At 39.8% G+C, this 25,060-nt stretch overlaps 1 protein-coding gene across 15 annotated transcripts in view; it reads right to left on the bottom strand.

Moving 5' to 3' along the window:
* The window catches only part of CELF2 (CUGBP Elav-like family member 2), a 455,290-nt gene that overhangs the window by 116,244 nt on the left and 313,986 nt on the right, over positions 1-25,060 (bottom strand). For 13 of the 15 annotated variants that reach the window (XM_051795196.1, XM_051795186.1, XM_051795182.1 and 10 more), the window contains one exon: positions 16,699-16,895. In XM_051795196.1, coding sequence (XP_051651156.1) covers positions 16,699-16,876 — 178 coding nt within the window. In that variant the 5' untranslated portion in view covers positions 16,877-16,895. Of the gene's footprint in view, positions 1-16,698; positions 16,898-17,058; positions 17,204-25,060 lie in introns of those variants that run through there. The other 2 variants (XM_051795192.1, XM_051795194.1) reach the window with 2 other exon arrangements.

Raw genomic sequence — 25,060 nt, 5'->3', positions numbered from 1 at the left:
AAGAGGGGACATTTTTTCATGCTAGTCATAAATTAGTTCAATCAGGATTTATTTCTTTTTCCTCAGAATACTGTTCAAGAGTAATTGTTACACCTCCTAAAGATGTTTGTGGAAGATTCATATTTTATCGAGAAGATACACACAGAGGTGTTGCAGAGAAAGGCAAATCACAGTTATAACTGAAGAACAGCATCATCTCCTTTTTCTGTGGCTTTTCAGTGATGCTGTGGTACAGATTTACTCAGTTTTCATTGCTAGGTCCCTCATTTCTGCTTACAAATCAGAGATGCTGGGGTGCTATGAAGATTAATCAGGTGGGGCTTGCAGTTTTCTCTTCCCTTTCTGATGGCTGCTCCCAGAAAACACATGCACCTTGAATATTCCTGGTCCCACTGGGGATGAGATCTAAATTAACACCGGCATTGGCAATGCAACCCTGCTTGATCATGGTACTACAAAGTCATTATGTGTGTTTCAATACCCATTCAATTATTACCTGTCTTTTGAGATAAAGAGAAAACTAGAGAAACTCCTTTTCTTCTACCAGAAGGCAATGCTAGTAATGGCAGCAACATTGCTCAAACCTCCTCTGAAGAATATTTTGGCTCCTTTCTTACAGAATACTGACATTTACAGGATAAAACATGAAAGATACAGGGAATTCACAACACTTTCAAGGTTTTCACTTCTGCAACGCACATGGACAATGGATTTTAAGGGAAAGTTCTGTTTCTCTGTACTTAGGGGTATTAATATTTTAGTGTGACTGCATCTGTGAATGAAGACATTCAAAAAGCCATTATGTTTTCAACTTAAGTTAATAATAAGGCTATTTTTCCACCCACTCTCTGGCAGAGCTGTAATGTTCTTGGCCTCAAGTGTGAGGCAATGTGGAACAAGGATTAGCAAGATGGATGATATACAACATACAGTGCCAGTTCATATAAAATATTACTAGATTGGAAATGACTGTTTACTGTCTCAGTGATTATATGATCACTTTTTTTCCTTCCAAAGAACATACAGGATGTGGTGCTCCTCTATGCCAATAAAGCTTAGTGCATAGCACCTGGGTAATGACAAATTAATTTTTGAGCTAAGCCTGATGAAGGGGTCAGCCAAAATCCTAGGCAGAGTTTATCCCCAGTACTACTTTACATGACAGAAAATGCATCCCTCTTATTCATCAATATTAGTACAGAAGAGAGATTATAGAACAGAAAATAAATAAAGTGAGGGGACCAAAATACCAAAAAAATGTTAGGACTGTGTGTGTGTTTACAGTACAATAATAAAATATTTAATCCTGTAGGAGGAGGGGGAGAATTGGAAAGAGCACCCCATGGTCCACTTCCAAATAAAACTGGACAAAACATTTAGGAATGCACTACACAGAACAAGCATGGATTTGGCAGACAATAAGCTGGATGAACTAGTAGGTCTTTTTTTCATTTAAGTTAGATTTCCCAACCTGAGAACTTTGCATCCCGGAACATGAAATCTCTTGCCTGATCTAGAGGCCCACCTTTCTTGGTAAAGGCCACAGCAGCTCCACCACTAGCAGCCAGGGATGCTGAGCCCTGGACCCTGGCATGTTCGAGTATCATCATACCTCAAACCCACAAACCATGTGGGTCAAGTGTTATGTCTGATCCAGCCATAACACATCTTTTACCACAAAGTCAACACAAGTTGTTTAAGTAACGAGTGCTCAGACGTTCCCATCTCTTGGACTACTGGCTACAGACACTGCCAGAATATCAGCAATACTTCAGAGATGAAAAATGTTTTCTTTAATAATTTTAGTGAGAGAGCACTTTCACGTGAAAGAGAAAAAGAAGTGTTCCTAAATGGCAAAATCATTTCTCATCCCTAAGCAAAGTTCCTCTGAAAGAACTGTTTGCACAATCCAAACACCTCCATTTTCATGTAAATAGTTTATTGATTTAGTAAAACATATAAACATTAATCCACCAGCTGCAGATGATCTAGATTCACTGAGTAAACTATTCCCACAAAAATATTTTCACTGAAATTAATCTTAATGTTCACTCCTCCTTCCCCCACAAGCCAACACTGAGGCACTTTGAAATGCACATTAGCTACTTCAATAAATAAGATGAGCAATTCTTGGTTTTCTTAACCACACAGGGTATAAGTGGATGATCTCTTTACATGCCCTGGATGATCAAAAAGACATTAAGTATTAGGATTTTTCCTGTTTGAGTAGCCCAGTGAAGGCAAGCCAAGTTTGCAGTCTTGCTCTCGCTGTCATTTCCAGAGTGTCAGACTTTCCATGAGCAGTGCCTCCCCCAGTCAGGTCACCAAAGCCTCAACCCTGCATGTCCCAGCCTTTTCTGTAGGGTTTTGTTCCAATACTGGGAGCAACTACCCAAAGTCTGAAAGTCTGCTCCTTTGACACGCTCAATTTGGCAACTGTAGAAGAAATGCTGTTTGATGAGAAGAAAAAAAAGACAAAAAAAAAAAAAAAGGAGAAGTAGGCACATTCCCTTCTCCTACTCACTCTCTAATCATCTTTGTGCTATTTTCTTTTAATTCTCATTTAAAATTTCAGCCCTTTACAGTAAGATCAGCAAGAACAGACCTTTGCTTCACTAAAGATGCACAAAGCCCTTTTTGTTGAGGACATGGGTCCAAAACTGTGGCGCCTGGGCTGTGCCGCTCTCAGTGCAGGCACGCTGTCAATCCTTCTCGTCCAGCTCTGCCGTCAGTGTTTCAGGACAAAGATCATTTTACCAATCTGTTTGTACAGCATATTGTACAATCTGTTATGTGCATCTGCAATACAAACAGTAAATGATAATAAGAGCATGTGGACAAGGCTGGAGCCCCAGATTTTGGGTCCCTTTGTTATCTGTGGCGCACAAACCCTAGTCCACAGCTGCACTTTTGACTTGCTGCGTGCACACAACGTACCGTGGGCACTCGCCATGAAATCTAAATACTGTCTATTCCCTATTAAAAATACCCAAATGGTGTTTTTCTCCCTTCCTCCTATTTCAAGGGAGTCATTCAAAAGTTAAAACCATGACCGTACCGATGGGAATGAGACATCAAATTACCTTTTGTAATATCCTCCTCAAATACAAAACAAAGCCATGAAACTTAGGGAGAAGGAGGAACAGCTCGTGCCAGATGTTACCTAACAAAGGCTTGATCATAAACTCTTCATTCAAATGTGTGAGAAAAAAATTCTCTACTTCTAAACAGACCGTTCCCCAAAATCACATCGATTTCAACATGTTTTTCATCCTCACTAAATATTTGTGGGTCTTTTTGAAGATAGCAAAGTCTGCTGACATTTCTGCACAGAACTCTGCTCCTTGCAGCACAGATTGCCAGGCTGCTGCTTTACATGCTGATTTCTCTTTTGTGAACTGAGACCTTGAATACTTTCACGGGGGAGAAGCAGATCAATGATTTTTTAAGAGAGCTAAACAATTCCATGTAATGAACATCAGTTAACACGGGCAATTACTCTTTCTTTTTCTCCCCAAAAAACAAGCCCACGAAAACAAAGAGGAGATTGTAACTCCTTTGAATGGCATGTGCCTTACTGACTGTACCAGAATGCCACCCGCATGCAGAAACATAGGTGGGTGAAGTTAAGGAGTGACATATGGCTGATTAGAATATAAGATGCGTCGGTGAATAAAACCTTTTGCCATTTGATTCAGCCAACAATAAGGAAAGTTGCTGTAGAAACCACTCCACTGTTTCACAATTTTCATAAAAGAGTGGTTCAAAACCCTTTTTCTTGTTGTTGTTGTTGTTTTTGTTGCTGAACGAATGGAGAATAAAAGATTTTTTTGCTAGATTTCATGTATTTGCTTTTTAAAGAATGGATGTGAAAGGAAAATAAAATAATATCAAACATAAAGGAGACGCAGACTTCAATGGTTTTTTGACATTCAAAAATATTCTGCAAAAACATCCAGTATATCACATTCTCTCCTTAATGGTTAAAACATAAGAGTAGAGTCGGAAAACAATGGATATCTTTATCATTGACTTGAAGCATGTCTCTGGCTATGTCACTGTGTTTCCACATTTCTGTTCATATCATGTGAATATGTAAATGCAGCTTATTTGCATTTCTGCTTTTATGTAGGAAGTCACACAAAATACCTTTCTGGATTCTCACTGTGGCATCTCTGCATAATGTGGGAGTGAGAACCCTGCACTAATAACAGCATTAAAAATACCACCAGGATTATTGAATGAATCCCTCTGCGCTTGCCATCGGTTACTCCTTATTAGTTATTAGCGGAGGGCTCCGAAGCCCCAGCGTGGATCACCCCGACTCTCTCTTGTACACCCTGACTTGCTGCTTTTCTCCATCACTTCTGCAGCCCGTTATCCATGACAGCTACATTCAAACTAGGAAGGGCACTCATGCCAAAATCACACCTCCATTAGACACTTGGAAAACCACTGGTGAGAGGAGGCTCCATAAAGAGCCTTGTTTAAGGGCTCAGTGATTTCACACTGTGCACACACACCAATGCCTGTTCCCAGCTCCCAGCCTGCTCCTATTCAGCAAAGCAGTGAAAAAATGCTTTAATTTTGATCACTTGCTGAAGTCATCAGGACTGTGTGCTTAGTTGAACAGGGGTCTTTATGAGCCAAATATTATTCTTAGTAATAAGGAGACCTGGCAATACACTAGATGGAGCTTTTGATAGTAAGTAACATTAATTCAATTAAATCCTCTTACAGCACACACTCTCCAGCTAATGTAGTTTACAGTGAAATTTTCTCCTGCACTCATTTAAATATAATTGCTGCACTTATCTTGTCATGAGGAAATTTCTGAAGGTTACTTGTACTGTGCATGTGTAAACCTACAAGCTACGCTGACCTTTAGTTGTGAGATTTTTTTGAACTACTTAAACTGAAGCATCTAAATAATGATAATAATAATCATAGTAATAATAATAATAATAATAATAATAATTCCCTACATTCACACAGCACCTTTTAACTCAATATATACCCAAGTGAGAACTAGCAAGCAACACACCACAGAAAACCATTCCATGCTAACTGGAAAGTCAACACTGTTGGAAATGAAAAGGCTGGGAGATGACACATTTGGAAACCAGAATTTTTACAGAGTGTTTTGCACAGTTCTGAAAAACATGAAGGGTTTCTCTAAGGAGATAATTTCATGTTTACCTTTCATACACAAGCTAGCATTATTAATAGCTATGGGGCACTTCAGCATCATTCTGTGGTATCATCTTCTGTCTGAATCAGAACACAGGTTCACATCTATTGACCCAATTGACTGGTTTTGGTGACAGTCCCAGCTGTTTTCCTACAGGTAGCCCAGTGATATACTAGAAACAGCCCCACTCAGTTGCAGAATTGGAAACTGCAAAGTGTCAGTAAAAAAAAACAAAACAAACCCAGCAAACAAACCAAAACTCACCCAAACACAAAGTAAAACTTCAGTGTGCACAACTACGCATAAGTCTAATGTCTTGAGAGTTTAATGAAATATGGAAAGGATAAGTGTAGAGATAGTAAAAGAAAACTGCTCCTTTGGAAAGAAGCATTTTGGAAAACTCCACCTATACAGAGTGCACAATTCAGGTTCTTTTCTATGGTCAACCTTCCCCTACAGTTCTATCATAAGCTCTTTTTCTTATCTTCTCTTTCTCACAATGGAAGCATCCTCAAATTAAAGATCTACTCAATTTTCCCCTTTAAAACAGGGAGGAAACAGTCGTTTTGAGCTACTCTGCGCCAAGCAGAGTGTAACCAAGCAATCTACACCTAAGTGCTAACAGCCATGGGAGGTAGGAAATACAAAACCTAAAGGGGAAAAACCAGCTTCTCAGGCCACTCAACCTCAGCCCTGGGCTCAACATCGCAAAAGGAAACTGCTGCTTAGTTTTTACTCTATATGCATGGTCAGGTGCTTGGAAGGGTGGGAAAGATTTGACCTAATGCTGTTTATTTGGCCATCAAGACTCACCAAGACTTCATTTTGGTTTTTTTTTTTTTTTTTTTTACTATTAAATAAAAAGAGGAAACCAAAGACCTTGCTTTCCCCATTTCCATCCTCCTGCTCAAACTCAGCCGCCTGTCACATTAAGAAACATCAAGTGATTTTGTTCAGCTCTTCTGGCACACAATAGCAGACGTTCAAGGCAGAACGTGGGACTGCGAAGCATTTTAAAACTCTTAAATAAAATGTGGGCTACAGGAGGTTCTCATTCAGAAGGAACATTTTCCCTTCCACTGAGAGTTCCCCCACGCTCTGGTGAAGTGAATTAAAATTGACACTGAGAAAAATCTAATTGAGCCAGAGACAACACAACACTTTTCGCTATTGAAACTCAAGCCCTGGTGGAATTACTTGGGTTAATATAGTCCATTTTAAATCTACAATGATTTTTATATCCCATGATCTGCAAATAATAAAGGAAGCTTGCTGTTTAAGACTCATTGTATTAATTAAGGGGGGCATAGAAAGAGTGGGAGCCAGTGCCTATTAGTCTGCTCCACACTGTTTTCTAACTGTAGTCCTCATCAGATCCGATTAATATGTGAACAAACTAATGCAGATCTCACCTGGGCAGGGCTAACATAACAAAATCTTTGTGTCAACCAGCTCAGGGATTCACGCTCTGAAAACGAAGGGAGTAGATTTGATTTAGGCAACACAACACCAGCACAGGCAGAACATTATTCTCTGCCTGCTCAAAGTGACTAAAAAATTTTGGGAAAAGTCCCCCCAGGCCTCTGTATCTCAGTTTTTCCAGCTGGTAAAAATGGAGTGATGCTATTTGTCTCCCTTTGCAAAACACTTGGAGATCTCCAGCTGAAGCAGCAGCGGCTGCTCCTTACGGAGCTGTGCTCATCCTTGCAGCAAAAAGTTTCATGCAGCACATTATATTAATCTACTCCCTGTTGTGGTACAGCTCCCTAAAACTGCAGTCGAAGGCATGACATCTTGAGCTACGAGGATAGTTTAATTATTGTTTGAAACATAAATTTTCCCAATTCAGTTAGGCAAATAAGAGACACAGTTTATTAGAAAACATCTTCCCTCTCCTTACAGCTTGTCTTATTCTTCTAAAAGAATGCATGATTCAGATGCAATAGTTATCTTAAACTAAAACCACAAGGTAGTAGACACTGAAGTTTTCTCCTCCACAAATAATAATGAATTTATGCACCACAGAGTTTAATCTGCAGAGTGAAAGTCTAAGGTCCCACTTAAAACTGCATACTCATGGGCATAGATTAGACAGTAATTAGGTTCAGTGAAAAACTGAAAAGATCCACTGGAAACATTCAAATTTAATTTATTCACTGGCTTGTCTCAGAGTGTTTTTATAAGCAATTAGAAAGACACAGATTCCTGAAAATGCATTCTTCCCCAAGACAGATGGACCAGGAGATTTATATTGCATATGCAGTCTTCTACCCACAGCTCACTGGCTTGAGTTAAGCTCAAACCAGGCTTAGAAGCCACTACCAGACTTTATCCTTGGGGAGTTATTTGCTATTCTTTTGAAATATGCTGATGGTTACAATGCACTATAGAACTGATGTTTAAAAAAAAGTAATACTACAACAGGCACAGAACATCCTTTTGTAGCATCTGTACCACTAAAGTCTGACACTGAGCAGGTTGTGGGTCCTGCCAGCCCCAAAACATGATCAAATCTGTCCTTTTGCTACTCTGTTCCCACAAAAAAAAGTACAGGGGGACAAGGTCTGGTGCAGGGAAGATAGAAGTAATGAACTAGCAATTAATTTACATTTTTATACATGCTACACATATCTACTTTGTAACATATTTCAAAATGATAAAGAATAACAGACAGCCTTTCAAGGCCCTCCTGGGGTTTAAATTTCATGTTAAGAACTAGGAAAATTGATGATATTTATGTTAAAATGTTTTATGTGGTCTTTAGCTTTTTATTGTGACCCATCATTGTAATATTTATGTCTCTCACATAATCTCAGCAGTGACAGAGAAATTCTTACTGCCTTGGAGCCTCCTCCTCTATCTTTCAATGAGGAAAACTTCTTGCATTGTGAGTTTTAATTTTAGGCTTTTATTTATTTGTGCATACATGTGCATTGGCACTTGTGACTGATTTTAATGGGGTAACAGGAGCAGAAGATGAGAGCAGTAAAATGCTGTTCTTGCGGTGGAAATGAGAGACCCGGAAGCTGCAGCACAGCTGAAATCCATCCTCATAAGGCTACTCCCCAGTAAGACTTCATTTTTGACAGTGCTCAATTGTCAAATTTTATCTTCCTTTGAGCTCCATGCCAGAGAGCATGAAGATTTCAGACCAGCTCCCAAATCCTTTGCAAAACCTCCTCATATGTTAGGAGCAAATGATTTGGATATTAGAAGTGAATAACTACATAACAAGGGAAGGGTTGTGTGGTTTGCTTTGAAGCCACTGTTCTTTAACAAAAACTCATATCATGTTTTATGTGACAAGCAGATAAACACTGTATGTTTATTCATTTAATAGAAAATTGGAAGAGGAAAGAATTTCAGTGCAACAACAATGTCATAAAAAGATTGAATCTCATTGATGTGAGCTTTAATATGCAACTAAAGAAACTGCCTACCATAAATCTCAAAGTGACAGTATCTTGCACCATTAGAGATGTATATATTTTAAATGTAGGCAGCAATCTTGAAAATACTTACACGTGCATGTGTTTTATGTCTGAGTATTATATCCATTGATTAATTCTTGTGTGCAAGCATGAGCATGACTTGACTTAGATTTTTCCATGCATTGCAATTTTTGCCTTTGAGATTATATATTTGAGAGAGGTTTGGCTTATTACTCAGATTCAACAACGCAATTTGATTAGCTGCTTTTATAATTTTAATGAAAGTTCAGGCTGTTTTAACTGCCTGCCTATGTGTTTTTTCTGATGTAACGATGTCACTACACAAAACAGATTACCCATTTATATTTTAGGAACATTTGAGACTTTTTTTGTAAAATTATTCTAAGATATTCTATAGGTAAATGCTGGGTGGTGTGCTGAAGATGTCAACTTATAGCTAAGAATTGCTTGCCTTTTTTAATTACGGTGACAGATATTCTTTCCAGCATTGTCTTGACATAAACCCCACTATTATTTAAGCCCTATAATTCTAAATAATGAACCTTCAATTGTTTTTATGTATAATTAGACGAACATATCCCTTCCTTCTTTTTTTGGTGTTCTTGCTTTTTCTGAATTGTCAGGAAAATGGAATCCATATTTTCACCTGTATTCCTGGAGTTGTTGAAAATACTTGAAAAGCAATTATTTCATGCCTGAATCGAAACTCAAACAGCCCTTTTCAAACATTCCTTTACCAAACTTGCCTTCTCCCTAAGTATTTATCAGATATGAACACTGGTGAAAACCACAACTAAAATATGAAGTCCTGCTCTTCTAATGGCTGGTCTGCACATGAGTTTTCTATCAATTTAACTAAACCAATTAATGTAGCTGAAGTTTATGCATTTCTTTGGCATAGATGTAATTAATAATGCGCTTATACAGTCTTAGCTTAATTTTTAAAATTCATATGCAGTTGTAACTCACAGTTAAGCTGCTCCAAAACTGCAGCCAATGAGCCCCAAAGCGATCTACTTTAATCCCTTAGAGATGTGTTATTTTTATTAACTTCTTACAGCAATACCTAGAGTCCTCATTTCTGGACCAAGTTCCCACTGTGATAAATACCATAAAACCATGGAGTAAAAAGATGCCTTAAAAAAAAAAAAAGGCCAAAAATCTTAATTCTGCTACAGCTCCAGTCATTCATATGCTGTAGAGGGGAACTTCAGAAACAAGGCTACAGAAAGGTTTATGTGCTATCTCTATATTTAAATAATACAACTGAAAAATCCTCTTCCAGCCCCCTCTACTATCCTCTACTCTTCCAGTTCTGCAATCACAAACCCCCACTCCTGTTACAGTGTCTTCACAAATATCTTCCACTTCTTCTGAACCATCTGACTGGGTTGGGTTTGCTGTGATACTTTTTGGTATTTAAGGGGCTGATTTTCTTGCCATGGTAAATGAAAGGAATATACAGTGAGCCTTATTTATGAGGGCAACAGGTTTGCAGTCAAGTATGCAATGGGGCGTTATCCTCATCTGCTCCCTCTCTTCAAAGCAAGGCAAAAATGCCATCAGACACCAATGTCAAACCCTCTTCATGCTGGACATAGATAAGCCACTGTCAGCTGTGTCCATCACAGCCTTGGCACCTTGTCCTGTTTATAGGGTGAAACTGTGCTTGGACATGGGCAGCAGTCATGTCATGTACTGCTCCAGATGCATTATTTCAAAATACTAAATGGAAGCACACAAAAGGAAAAGTTTCTTTTGGAACTTTTCTTACTGCTTCTTCCAGAAGCCATTCCCTGCTCTGCAAGTTTGACTTAAGAAGTTGAATTTTTTTCCTGCTGGCCTGCTGTTTCTCAGTCTTAAGTCTACGCTGTGCAGTCGCTGGGTTTAATATTAATTGAAAGAGCTTATCTATTCCTGCTTTTGGTATGCACTTCAACATACTGTAGAAACTTCAATTGTATCCCCTTATAACTTTTTCTTTCCAAACCAAGGTGCAGTCCTGTATTCTTCCTTAGCTTTTCCCCTTTTAGCTTTCTTCTAAGTCAGTGTTTGAAGCCCTTTACAAGTTACCCTTCTTAGACCTTTTACCATGCCTTAACCCTTCCTGACTTCATACAAAATCATGCTGCTCTTCTCTGGACCTCTGCCCTTTTCTATAGAATGGTACTAAATATTGGTAACTGTAGTTTAAACATGATCAAAAAAATCCTCCTTTAAGTGGTGCAGTATTTCCTTGAAAGCTCTATTCAATGCTTCCATTTATACAGCTTCGCATTTTCTGTGTCTTTTTGACCACACAGATACAAAACATCATGTCAGTCCTTTTCTGATACGTGCACTCTTCAAATCCTCTCCTGCTCTCAAATCTTTGAAAAAATACACTCATTCAACAAATGTGTTCACTCAAAACTCAGATTTACTCTTCTTGCTCACTATTCTTTTTACCCAGATGAATCTCTTTGTATTGGATTGTTTTCTCCTGGTTATCAGGTGGCTTTGCCCCCCATCCAGTCCCTTCTCCACAACCCAAAAAGTTGGATAACAAGTTGGTGGTTCATTCTGTCAGTCATTTACATAGAGAGTGAAAAAGTATTGATCTCCAATAACAGTCCCTGTTGCTCTCCAATCATCATCCCCTTTCTTCCCCTGGCCCATAACCTTTACCCATTCTAATCTGCCCTCCATCATCTAACCAGCTCCTTTTTCCATTTGAAAATGGGTCCTTCTCTGCTTCACCAGCAGCAGCATGGATTAGTCTCCCATGTGACACTGTGTGAAATGCCCCTGGGAAATCCAGCCTGATTATATACATGATTTCACACCTGCCCACTTTCACAGAAACTTCTTGAAAAACTCCATCAGATTTGTTGAATAAGAATTACCTTTTAAAAAAATCAGCTCACATCTAGAATATATTTTACAATGCTACTTACGACCCATTTAAAATTATAGATTTAAGGTTCCTTCAGGTTTGAATTTAAACATCTTAAAGTCAGAAACTCAGTTTTATCATTCACTCTTCCTCCCCACTGTATTTGTATTTAATGGCAACATCTGGCTTTTGCCAGTCTTTGTTGTGTGAAATTTCACATGGTGCACAATGCCCCTGCTAAAAAATAATATGCAAGGCACTTTTTGATTCAGTGCAGGAAAGATTGTAACAAAATATCTCTCAGCCATGACCACTAAGATTTAGTCTAACACACACACGCATAATGGCTGTGGTCACAAGTCCTGCTGTTTCAACAGCGTATGTGCTCATGATGCAACTCACCTGATCTCAAAAGCTAAACAATGGTCACATGGACCTGTGAGAGCATTCAAAACACAAAATAAGACAAAACACGTAGAGAAACGCTGACTCCTGGAGCGCTGCCTGAAAGGGAGCTTTTAAAGAGCATCTAAAATAGTTTTGCCAAACACAATGTGTTGAAATTGCCTGAAGGAGCAGGAGCTTACAATTGGCTGGGTGGTGACACAAGGGCAGGCAAGGAACAAGAAGCAGTTTGTCTTTGCTGCTGATTAGGACAGTGTGACAAGCAGATTGTCACAGCTCTGGTCCTGTGGCAGTCCTACAGGACTGCCTGAGCTCCCTTTTCTCTTCCTGCTGAGCAGCAAATGGAAGGGACCTGCTGGACGAGAGGAATCATCCTTCCTGCCTGCATCAGACTATTTCTGATTTTAGAGCTAAACTGAGGCTGAAATGGTACCCAAGCAAGCCAGGTAACTTCTTCTCTATGCACATATGCCTCCTTGCCCATCCAGTCTCTCCTGTATGCAGCAGATGAATGCCTCATTATCCGATTCCTCTGCTTGCTTCCTGGTAGACTTAAATTACCATGTTAAATAGGATAATAATAAACACTGGCCTTTAACTACAGCACATCCTTGTTCACTCAGCAGCCTCCCTCTAATCTGATAAAGGGTCTGTAAAAGGCTACAAGGAAACACTGAGTTAGTTGTTACACGGGTGCCTCTCCCTGCTTTCTGCAGGGTGATTACTACGGCATCACACATAGACTCGCAAAGCTGGTTTAGGGGATCTTGATACCTACAAGAATTATCAGGTATCAAAACAGGGGCAAGGTACCAAAAGCACATAGTGGATCTGGCCCAAGACTCTTCTGCTGCATTTCAAAAGGCAAAAGTAGCCCTGTGCCATCTGCTTGCCTCAGCACTTGGACTCCAAAACCAAAGCAGCCAAGGAAATCTTTCCGGCTTAGGAAAACAGTGGGGAAGAAGAGAGATCTCAGTGGCAGTGTATGCTGCCTTTGCACAGAGCTCACTGCATTTGAAGTATTAGAGAAGCTCTTTTTAACAACTGCTCTGGAAAAAAGTCATCTATCCACCCAGAATAAATTAAACAAAGGGAGCGAACTGGATTGGGAACAAAGAGGGCTGATCTGCCCAGACTTTGAATCCCCTTTGCCCCCAGAAGCTGAAAGTGCCATTTATTTCACCGTTACAGGATTTCCTGCTTTTTTTGTTGTTGTTGGGGTAGTTTCGTATTTAGTTTACCTAATCCCCTGGATTTCTCTTGTTGCAAAAAGAGGAAAAAGCATTACAAAACAACAGGGGATAAACACAAAGTCAAATTACTTTGCTGATCTCTTTCACACATTCAAAAGAAGCAGAGAACTGCAAACTCTGGAAATCAGGAGGAGTTTCCTAGAGGATATTCCAACCATCACCCACTGAAATGCAGCCATTCCTGAAACTCCTAATTAATAAAGCCAAGCTTCAACGTTTGCACTAGTAGCGATGTATCTGTGGAATTCAGATGGCTTTCCTCTAGTTTTCCAAAGTGAGGAAAACTTGGCTTTCTACCTGTCTTCCTCCAGCTTCAGCTTTGCAGAGTTGGCAAGCGATACAAAAAAGGAGGAAAGACATGAACTAGGCCGTCTGTCGTTGGAGGGTATGAAAGACAGTCTGAATAACAGCAGGAGAGGGAGAAGCAGCCTATGGTTATTTTTGACAGAATTGGGAGAGACTCAGATTGCAGCTTCATAAACAGTTCATCAGAGAAAAATTCTGTTCAAATTGGAGGAGCCCCTTTGGCCAAGCTCACAGAAATACACAACCCGTGTCTGGGAAGAGGGAAATATTTCAAAAATCGAAATGGTTTTCTTTAAAGAACAAACCCAAACCGCCACCCCCTCGTGTGGTGTAGTAACACTAACTTGCATTCCTGTCATTGCAACTCATGGCTTGCAGAATATTCTCAGAAAATTTCTGGGTGATACCAGGCTGTGAATGGTCTGCCTGACACAGAGTCCTGACTGTGCAGTGAAATGAAAAATGGACTTTTTCATGTGTCACCCAACCTCAAGGTCCCCTCGATGGACTGTTCTACAAAATTGGAGGTGATGCAGAGGGGCAGCAGGCAGAGAAATGCCTGCCATAACTCAAATCCACCCAGCTCAAATTAAATAAAAATGGTTGTTCCATGTATGTATTTATACTGAAGAGGAACATGGAATTCACCTCAGACACATGTGATTTTTGGTGTTGACCTGCACAGAGCCAGGAGTTGGACTTCATGATACTTAGGGCTACCTTCTACCTCAGGTTATTCTGTGATTCCACGACCTCTGAACAAAAGATGAAAACTCAGTTTCATTATTAAATGCCAATTAGATAGTATAGGCAAAGTATTTCTCATGCATTGTGATGAGAAGAAGACTGTAAGATGTTTTTCAGGGCAATTTTTTGGTTTGTTTGTTTCTAGCATTCTTAACAATCTCTCACACAGAATCTTTTGTGCGACTGGATTAAGAAAATAAAGATCATTCCTACTCAGGAGATATCCACAAGAAACTCAAGAGGTTTCTAGCAACCTTGCTGGCAGATTCAGCCAGGAGGACGAATAGAGCCAGTGTGGAGATACACTCCTCCAAAGCTTCCAAGGGAAAAGCTGACCACCAGAGGAACTTGCTACTGTTGTCAGGGAAAAGTAAGTCTGAAGGTTATTCTGTCTTTCTTCAGGATTAATTTCATTTGCTCATTAAAACACATAACGCCTGAAGTGACATGCATCATCTCTGGCTGAAGAGAGTCCAAGCAAAATGCATCCCCAAAACCCAACCACCTTTCAAAAAGAAGATTGTATAGCAGGACTACAAACCTTGATAATTAGTCTACAATGATTTGCATGACCTGTGCTTCTTCCTTATCCCTTCCAACTGCTTGATGGACAGGTACAGTACAATGGAAAACACTACAGAAATGGGAATCAATGGGTTTCTTCTGTCTAACCACAATATCATTCTCACTTCATTTACTGCTTAGTGGGAAGGCATTTCTGTGGCCCAGGAATCAGCTCTTTCCAAATGGACGAGTCTCAAAGTTCAGCATTTTAGTGGTTTAAACTAAGTAGGAGTTTGCTCATCCATAGCAGCCTGGACTGCAGAAAATCCAGTTGTCTGACCTCTTAATGCTGTCTCCTATCCAGCATTACAAGAAACGGACATTTGGTCAGGGCTCTGTACTAACACAGTAGGGGGGTACGTGCTACAATACATCAATCCTGGGGAATGGAGGGGGCTGGAAGCAGAACTACACTGAAACACTCCAACCAGAAACAACTTCTCCTTCTGAATCACAGAATCATGGAATGGTTTGGGTTGGAACGGACTTCAAAGACCACCTAGTTCCAATCCTTCTGCCATGGGCAGGAACAACTTCCACTAGACCAGGCTGCTCATCCAACAGAGCCTTGAACACTTCCAGGGATGGGGAAAGGAAAGAGCAATCTAGTACAGAGACTTGATTAGCAGCAAGGTACAGTGAGACGAACCCCCCTCCCTGACACTGGTGTGACACTGATGGAACAAATCTCTTAACCAGAAGTGATAGAAGCAAACCACTATCCCTCAGAACACCAGACTGCTTAAACTGGGCAGCAAAGAAGCCACCGAGAGGATCCTCTGCCCTGTACCAGGGCAAGGAAGATACGCTGAGCCTTGGCAGTGCTTTGCTCAAAAGCACAGGCACACCTGAGGTTGTGCTGTGTGCTTCTCACAACTGCAGTCACCTCTCACCAAACTAGAAGTGTCCAGCGAGGGCTGTTTTGCACAGTTAGTTAGCTGCTAGCCCACAAAAATCATTTTATGATATTCTCCATAGCACGTGTGCTCTGAAGATTTTTAGAAACAGTGCCAGGAGTGCAGTAAGAATGAATAACTGTCCAGTAACCTTACAGCCAGGCACACACATGCACATCTAGTTATGCCTCCGAGCTACGCTAATTATTTGTAGCAATGCTTTCATGTACCAAACCTGAAGTATCAATGAAAATATACAGCTGTGTAGAAAAATTCATTCTGCGAAACAAAATATTCACTTTCAGTCTACACGTAAGCACATGCTACACGTACACAGCTATAACACACAAAACTCTCACATGCCTAAATACACACAAGACATACAGTGAAAGCAAGGAATATAGTTAGGGAAAAATACTTTACATATGTATAGAAAAAAATGCAGGAAGGAAAACCAACCCTTTCACTTAGAACAACATCAGTGCCAAAAATCAATCCTTTAACATGACTGCAGAAAAGAAATCAGATTTTGGAAAAAGGACTGTTTGTAATTTTTATTGCTTCTGGAGCAGTGACGTAGCAAGAGCCCACTGCTATAATTTCTCCCTTTTGTATCCTTAAAATAATTCCCACCTGGGGTGCAAAGAGAGGAAACGAAAGGAAATAGAAAATTATATTTTTCATGAGCTAATCCTGGGAGGCAAATGCTCAGGTTTCCATGTTTCTGGGCAAGAATAATTTAAACAAGAACAGCAATATTTTGTTATTTTTTGCACAGTTGGAGTGTATGCTTCCAGATAACAGACAATTAAACTGCAATTTAAGAAGAGGAGGAAGACGGTATCTGATAGGATTCAGGAGTCCTCTCCTCTTAGGAGTGCTGCATAGCTCAACACAAAATACTACAAAACAGACAGCCCAGATGCAAACCTCTTTGGAAATGCTGAAGGCAAGCAAGATCATCGGAAAAACAAACAAACTGAAAGCAAAGAGAGCAAAACTACTGTACCTTTACTTTGGGGAGGGTTCTGACTTCTGTCTCGGAGAACATTAATCTGGTAGACAGCTCCATAAGGCTCAAAAAGTTCTTTTAACTCTTTTTCTGACCATGAACGGGGAATCTGTCCAACAAACATCTTAATGGCATCTGGGTCTGGTTGGTCTGAATGATCCAAAGCTCCATTCATCTTGTTAGCTGTGCCGTTACTAGAAAGTGGAAAAGGAGATTGAAAAGAAGGCAAGTTAGGAGACTACGCAGTTTTCATGTGCACTAGATGCAGAAGATGATGTCAATTGGCACGAAGAAGAAAAAAAAAATCAGTATTTAATTAATAGCATAAGTATTACGAACAAAAAACAATGCTATTACATTTTTCATTGAGTCTGGTTTTCTCTGCAGGCTGCTACTTAATGTCATTATATAAGACGAGAGCGGCACAACACAACCCGGGACGTTTGCATTTTAAAGCAGACGATAGTTGCAAATAAGTGCAGATTTCTGTCCATGGCTGTTGTAAACAGAACTGCAGTGAATTCTCACTAAACTGGCTACTGGCAGAAACAAGGCAGTGTGTGTGTGTGTGTGTGTGTGTGTGTGTGTGTGTGTGTGTTTTGTAATAAAGTCACATGAAAGGAATATGAAACACTTGGCAATCTGTCAGATGACTAATGCAAGATGCCAGCGATGAATCTGCAGATTGTGTGAAGCATCCATGTGTGCATCAAATTAGTATGATATTGCCTAGAATGGAAAACACTCCAGCTATGTGGCTGGTTGCTGCCGATTAGTTGCCTACGCTCTTTAAAAAGGAAAAGCAGTCTGGAGTGCTCCAGTTTAAATCATGTTGTTTATTGCTGCCATAAAAAAAAAAAAAAAAAAGAAAAAAAGCACAATTCAAAAAGAGAAGACAGTGGCAAAATTGCCTACTTTGTTGTGAAAATTAAAATACTGCTTCAAAAACTTTTTCTCCCTGCCAAAGGAGATAAAAATTTTGAACATTTTCACCCCCTGTAAATTCTTACCCTATCTGATATCCAGATGTACATGCTACATCCAAGTTCAAAACAACCACACACTTTTGCAGGGGAAAAGAACTTAGTAACAAAAAATAATTTGATCTGGGAGACAAATGACAGGCTATGGTTTAGGAAGGGTCATACTCTTAGATGGAAAAGAAATAATTTTAAATACTGAACAAAAGAAAAATACAACCCCGCCTACCAAACTTATGTCACTATTGATAATTAAGGACAGTAGTTTCAACTAATTACTTGGCTAGAGATCCTGTAAGTGCTGATAATTTTTGGATGTTTCAGTTTAAAGAACGAACAGTAATGAGATGCGACTTTTTGAGCATCCTTCCCATCTTTCCACTGGGGACAGGGGGGAAATGGCCTGTGTGCAGCAGTGTCAGAAGTTGATCATGGCAGAATTCAGGCATTTCAAAGCCACCTGCCACTTCAAAAAAATTTGGCTTTAATTACAATTTCTCTGTTTGATGATTGTTCAGGAGTGAATGCCCACCGGAGGACTTGGAAGAGCTCAAAATCTGCACAACCAGATGAAAATCATATTTTACAAGTGAAAAAAAAAAATAAATCTAAGAATGGCAAGGAGAAAACAACCCTGTGTAATTCCCCTGTCTCACAGCTATAACCGGTGTGAAGACAAATTATTTAGTTTCATGTGTTTCATCTCCTTGAAAGCATAATTCACCTAAATACATTAATATGCCCATATTAACTTTAGCACTTTCCCTGCTTACGGTGGAAAGGAGAAAGTTATATTAAAGGCACATTTTAAACCAACAGCAAGAAGTTTGATCATCGCTTGTGAAGTGTTTTTAACATGGATCAGCAGACAACAGCATTTATCACACTCATAAATAGCTAAAAATCCTGTTTATTCTAGTGGGAGTCTTGCCTGAGTAAGAGACTCAAAGATTTGGTCCAAACTTTTATATCACATTTCATGCACAAATACCCTCTCAACTTACAAATGCTCTTCATTTTGAATAAGTTCTACAGGTCATAAGTACACCTGGAGATATCATTATTTCTCCAGGCATTAGAAAGTGCATTTTCCATACAGACACAACACTTAAGCCAAAGCAAACCAACCATCCAAAGAACCATCTCCACCCCAACCACCAAGAAACAGAAAAACCTTGACTGACTCACTTGAATGATACTCCATGGGAACAACTTTCAAGACTTTCAGTAAGCACCTACATGGCACAAACCTCTAGAAAATTACTCCATTATTTCTTTTGAATTCCTATTCCTTTATGTAAAACCCAATCTGTCAAAAAAAAACCCTAGCAGAGAGGTTAAAAAATCCCTGACCCATAGCTTAAAATAACCAGGGAAAATGCTTTCACATTATTTTGGACCTGCAAAGACAGGAAAAGGTAGAAGCTTGGTAAAGCCCTCAACTCTGCCCTGGCCTTGGTCAGCTATTTTTTTTTCAGAAATTGGCTTCACTTTTCATTTCATTTATACTCTGTGTTGTTACATTAACAAAATGAATTGAGTTCATTTTAAAATTATGCCCTTCATCTATTCTTTCTCTTGGATCCCTTCTCTAAGAAATTCATACATAATTGCTACTTCAGCCCAAAATTACAGTTAAGGTAATGTTTAATAAAAAATAACAAGTTAATTCCTGTGCTTTTTCCTTTACCAAAACCACCTTTACCACAAGGAGCCCCACAATTTCCATTGCTAATCAGCCAATTTTTAGGAAACCACAAAGCCAAACACTTATTTGTACCTATTTTCTCAAGCTAATGACCCCAACTGCATCAAGTTCTTGCTTTGAGCTACAGATTTAGGCACAGGCCAAGATCTCTTCTAATTTCACAAAATGCTTCAGCTCTTTTTCTATTTTGTTGGAACCAAAATTGAATTGATCATATTCCTTAAATGCTTTATTGGATAAAGATGGTTAAAGGCTCTGATCCATGAGTAGGCTACCATACGCATAACTCCAGGGGACAGGTTTTGTCACTCACTGCCTGCATTAACTTGGGCAAGTCATTAAAACTTCTCTGGACTAAATTCCACCATCCACTGACAGCTCTGTCAATCCACTAACTCCTGCAGATCTAGGAAAAAAAAGAAGCACAATTTAAACTTTTCTTTATAATACTTTTCTACCACAAGGTAGGGGCTTGACTGAGCTGCCAACATTTTGGGGGGTTGATAGACAAGTTCAGGCCACAGAGAGGGCACTCATTTCTACAAGCACAGCTGGGCTCCTTCCTAAATTGCATTTCCTTTGATTTCAGCGCAAACTAAGGCTCTCAAGCACCTCAGAGGGATAATGCAAGTCTCACTGTTGGGATTTTGAGGAGCTCATGAACACTGTTGCAGCAATGACACTTCAGTAGCATCGTCACCCAGCTTCAGCAGTAGCTGTAGGATTAGAGCCAGTGCAGTCAAACTAAACTAGTGAATAAAACAACAGAGAGATAACAATGGAAAAAAACCACCCCAGTTTTATAGATTCTATGGATTTGATCCCTACAGTGTACTTGAAAGTTCCACTGAGTAACAAAACTATACACCACACCTGCCTGATGGTTCAGTTGTCAGAGCGTTTGATGGGTCAATACAAGATCCATTCAAATATCCTTGATCCCTTGCAAATAACCTCTGCTAAAGATGAATTCCCTTATCCTCTCCCAGTCTTCATCTTCACCCAATAGACATTACTGCTCTGCACTAAGACCTCTTGGTCACCAACAGCTGCAGGGTTTTTACTAACTTCTCTCTGCCTCTCTTCCTCTCAGAGGAAGTGGCTTCTACCTTCCCCCATCTTCCCCTTCTCCTGTACCCAAGAAATAACAAGGCAAAACAGAAACTATGCATAAAACTTTCCAAAAGAAGCAAAGCAGACCTTGTGAAAGTTTAGGACTATTTCTTGAAAGCACGAGCGTACAGAGATAGCTGTGTCTAGGGGACACTAATGAGAATGGGATCCCTTGACAATTACTGTCAGTACCCAAATGATGACATATATTAAAAAAAAAAAAAAGGGAAAAAATTCGATTATGTGGTTTGCTGGCTCTACATTGTAGCAATCCTTCCCTCCATGGCCAATTTAGCCCACTGGACTCAGGGGTGACCCAGCACATCATCTTCATTGACAAGGTGTCATCTATATCGTAGAGAGCAGCCTGAGGGCAGAGATTAAGCCACTGAGTCGCTGGCTGCTTGTGGTTGCTGCCAGAGCATCTTCTCTCTCAATTTGTGCCAATTTTCCTTCTAATAACCTAACTACCATTCCATCATTTCAGCAAGTTGACAGGACCACTCCTGAGGAGCTAGAGATTGTTTTAATATCCCTGCTGCTTCAGCAGGAGCACCGGAAAAACCTGGTAGATGCCTTCTCTGTCTCTTCCATTCATGTCTGTAATTACTGCAAGACTGCTAAAAGTGAACTGGCCACTAAGGACAGAGAGAGAGCCTTCAGAAACAATGTCTGGATCAAAAGGGACTCTCTTAAATTCATCACTGTTAAGAGCTTTGGTGTTAATCCACGTTCACTTCCATTAATGACCTCGGTGTCAAACCAGGTGCTGAAAAACAGCTGTTAACAGGGACCAAACAGATTTACATGAGACCTGTTTTTTAAATCTATTTTTAACCCTACACAGAACCTTCACGCTGTTGTTTTTTGGTTAATTCATGTTGCAACCCTCCTCCCATTTTAGTGGTTTTATCATTTTGCTGGGGATTTGCCTTTTTTTCATGTTCTACGCTTTAAGACATCTGAGCCAACAGAACAAGAACGTGATAACAAGCAGGTTCTAAGTGTAAAGACAACTAAATCCACCCCAGCACTGAGGCATTTGCAGGCACCAAGGTTTTACAGTAATAAGTATTTACATCTGAGCCAAGGTATCACTGCCAGGATACCACACAAGCTGAAAAAAGAGACAACATCCATTCGAAGGCCTCTGACTGCTATCAAGAGACACAACCAAGCATCACCTTACCGTACTCCAAAGATCATAATTGCTGGTTTACGAGCAAATTTTATCTGGAAGGACCCAAAAGGGCTTTATAAACTCATTGTTTAGAGAGGAATGACTTCATCATAAGGTGACAGACGGCAGCTGTTTAATGACATGGAGCATTATCGCACAACAGTTTCAGCCAGGAAGGGTAGAACAATACCGTACCCAATTGAAAACTGCAGGGGGTTGCGATTTATAGACACAGAAGGTAATTACCTACATTGGATTTTGGCCAGCAAAACAAGGGCCAGAACCTCTGACAAACAGAAAAAAGAAGCTGTGCAACATTTTTAAGCCGTAAATGACCACGTCTCTGTGGTTTTTTTGGGGGGAATAAAAAAAGTCATCTCCAGATGCTTTCTGGCCCATCAGCATTTTCCCAGCACACTTGCTCATAAGCAGCTCAAAGGAAAGATGATGCTTCAAAAATCATTAACTGCTTCTACTGTAGTGTCTTGTACAGTTTTTGGCAGAACTATTACACTCTAATAACGCTAATAATTATTATTAAGTAAGACATATCCAGAACTGCAGTTCCTAAATGACCCTGACATCATGCCCAACGAACAAAACTCATATATGGCAGTATGTTCAGTCCTATGCAGGCAGTAAAGTCTATGAAATAATTTTCCCCAGGCTTCCCTGCACCCATCGGCAGGGCTAACAACTGAGTAGCTGTAAGACTTGCAATCCATCTTATAGCCCCATAAAGCCTTTAACAAAGAGCTGAGCAATTCTTCATCCACCCAGCAGAGAGCAACCGCACTTGCACTCACACACACACTAACTACATGAAAATCCTGATGGCTTTTAATACCTGACATACAATGCTCAGATTTTATTCTTCTCAGCATCTAATAATACTCAAGTGCTTGTGTAGGCACTTAAGGGTAAATTCAAAGATGTTTTTTCATGTGCTGCCTCCATGTTGGCAGAAATTATCTGTAAAAGTGTAATTTTTCTTAAGACAATGGGTTCCTTTTTACTGCCCTGATAATTTAAAATTCACAGTCATTTTCCTGGTGAAATTAGTGATTACTTGTAGCTCAGCTTTGCTAACTCTCTACGTATATTAGATCATACAAACCATGGTAAACCATTGTTAGTATAGGAAATACTTGTTTTCTGATTAATTCCAAATTCAGTATGTGTGATCACTTCAATGCCTCAAATGCAAATTTTAGGTAAGGTAAGGAGGAGGCATCTTGTCCCAGAGGAAAAAAGATTTGGAAATGTGATGGGAAAAAATATTTCCTACCTTGAAAATGTTTTGACAGGAAGTAAATTTGGGCTGGGAGAAGAAGCAGCAGAGGGAAGTTGCCTTTCAAGCAGGTAGGTCAGACTGCATGATACTAAGGGCAATATGAATTGGGAAAAATACCGAACAAAACGCATACTAGAGAAACATCAGAAGAGAGCTGAGCCCACCTGAGATAAAACATGTTATTTCTTAGAGGTATACATGCAGATTCCTCACTACTATCACAGGAAGAAATCAAAGATACAAAAGGAAATCATAGTAAGAGCCACATTAAAATGCAGTTCCCTTTTCAGCTGGAGGTGTACACTGGAGCACATACCCTCCTCTGTGCTGTAGGGCTTCTTGAATTCCTAAAATCAGCCCTCAGTGTTCTGCTCACCAAAGCTAAACATTCACCTCCAGTGGCTGGTGCCTCTTCAGGAGGTCAGCCTCTGTGTTCCTGAACCCCCTCCATTACAAGTTTGATTTAAGGCTAGGGTTTCAACCTAAACCCTGGATACTCCTTGCACACATGTTTAAACCTACCAAATGATGTTGTTTTAATGTCCTGCTGTAGACAATGCTTTCTAGAACCGTAGAGTTAACAACAGTAACTTTGCCAAAGCTTTGTACATATGTTACATCACACTTTCAAAACCCACTTACATGCAAACACATCTTAAAATAAAAAAGAAGTTCTTTGTGTCTCAGACCTGTCTCAACTCTTACTTCTGCTGTATGGACCTATCAAGCAAATTATTTTTTAGAACATGCACTACTGCTTAATGATGTGTATGTGCTGTGAGTGGAGCAACTCATACAAGTTAAAATATATGTAAACAAGAGTGAACGAGGGCAGAAGTGAAAGCAAACAGGGAGGGGAAGAGGTTTGTTTTTTTAGTCTTCTATTTTGGAAACCAATTAAATATCATTGCTAGTTCATCTAATAGCGGAAGCAAACAATTAAACACACCATCTGCACAGATCTGAACTGGGCAGCTTTTTGTTTATGCTGATAAAACTTACAATGGTCTATTTTCAGTATCTTTAAGGATTTGCCTACAGTGGCTTACAGACTTTACTAAACTAACATTAGTAGAAGTTCAACAGCTAGTGACAGACACCTGCCCTTTAATGGCTGAAGAAAGCAAAAGCCACCCCACCCTACCCCACCCCTGACTTTTGGATTTGTTTCCCCTCTTGTTCAAGTACAGATAAGGATCACAAATTTCTAGGGATATGTGATAAGATAAAATAAAGTGCCTGAAGATATAAAATAAGAGGCTATGTAACCTCCAAGTTTTGTTCTTCCTATAGGCTTGGGAATATAACTAGTTCAAGGTTTGATGAGGTCTACTAAGTGATAATGTTCTGCAACATAAAGCTCAGCTTAGGCATCCACCCAATAATTAATTTTTGCTTTCTGGGCAGAACTCGTTCCATATATTAAACTCAAACAAGATTGGTTCTGACTTCATCAGGTGAAGCGTAGGTGCATTTCTAAGAAAAGCACCACAAGAGTTAAGATATAGAATCACAGAATGGTTTGGGTTGGACCATCTAGTTCCAACCCCCTGCCATGGGCAGGGACACCTTCCACTAGACCAGGTTGCTCAAAGCCCCATCCACCCTGGCCTTGAACACCTCCAGGGACGGGGAAGCCACAGCTTCCCTGGGCAACCTGTTCTAGTATCTCATCGAGCTTATAATAAAGAATTTCTTCCTAATAGCTAATCTAAACCTGCCCTCTTTCAGTTTCCTGTGTCTAAACTAACTCGTATCATGGCAAGTACTGCAACTTACTGTTCCACTCTTCCTGTGCTCCTCAACAACTTTTTCATTTGTAATCTCTCTGGGCAGAGGCTGACCTTTTGCATTAATATCTGTGCTGTGTCTAAAAGGGGCTTTAATTGCAAAGGGGTTTGTTCTCTCTGTATCACTGTAAGCTGGACAGTAACACGAGAGTGCACTTATGTGCTTGAACAATTACATTATAGTTTTGGAGCATCGATTGATACAATTTTTCACATGAAGCTGAGACTGAAGTAGCTGACTGCTCAGTATTAATGGTGTGGATTATTAATGTCTTGCTTTACTGATTACACACA

The sequence above is a fragment of the Manacus candei genome, unplaced genomic scaffold (assembly GCF_025592945.1).
Source record: "Manacus candei isolate 608988 ecotype Guabito, Panama unplaced genomic scaffold, ASM2559294v1 h1tg000042l, whole genome shotgun sequence".
Lineage (NCBI taxonomy): Eukaryota > Metazoa > Chordata > Aves > Passeriformes > Pipridae > Manacus > Manacus candei.
Note: the sequence above shows the minus strand (reverse complement) of the source record. Positions and strands in the feature narration are given on the sequence as shown.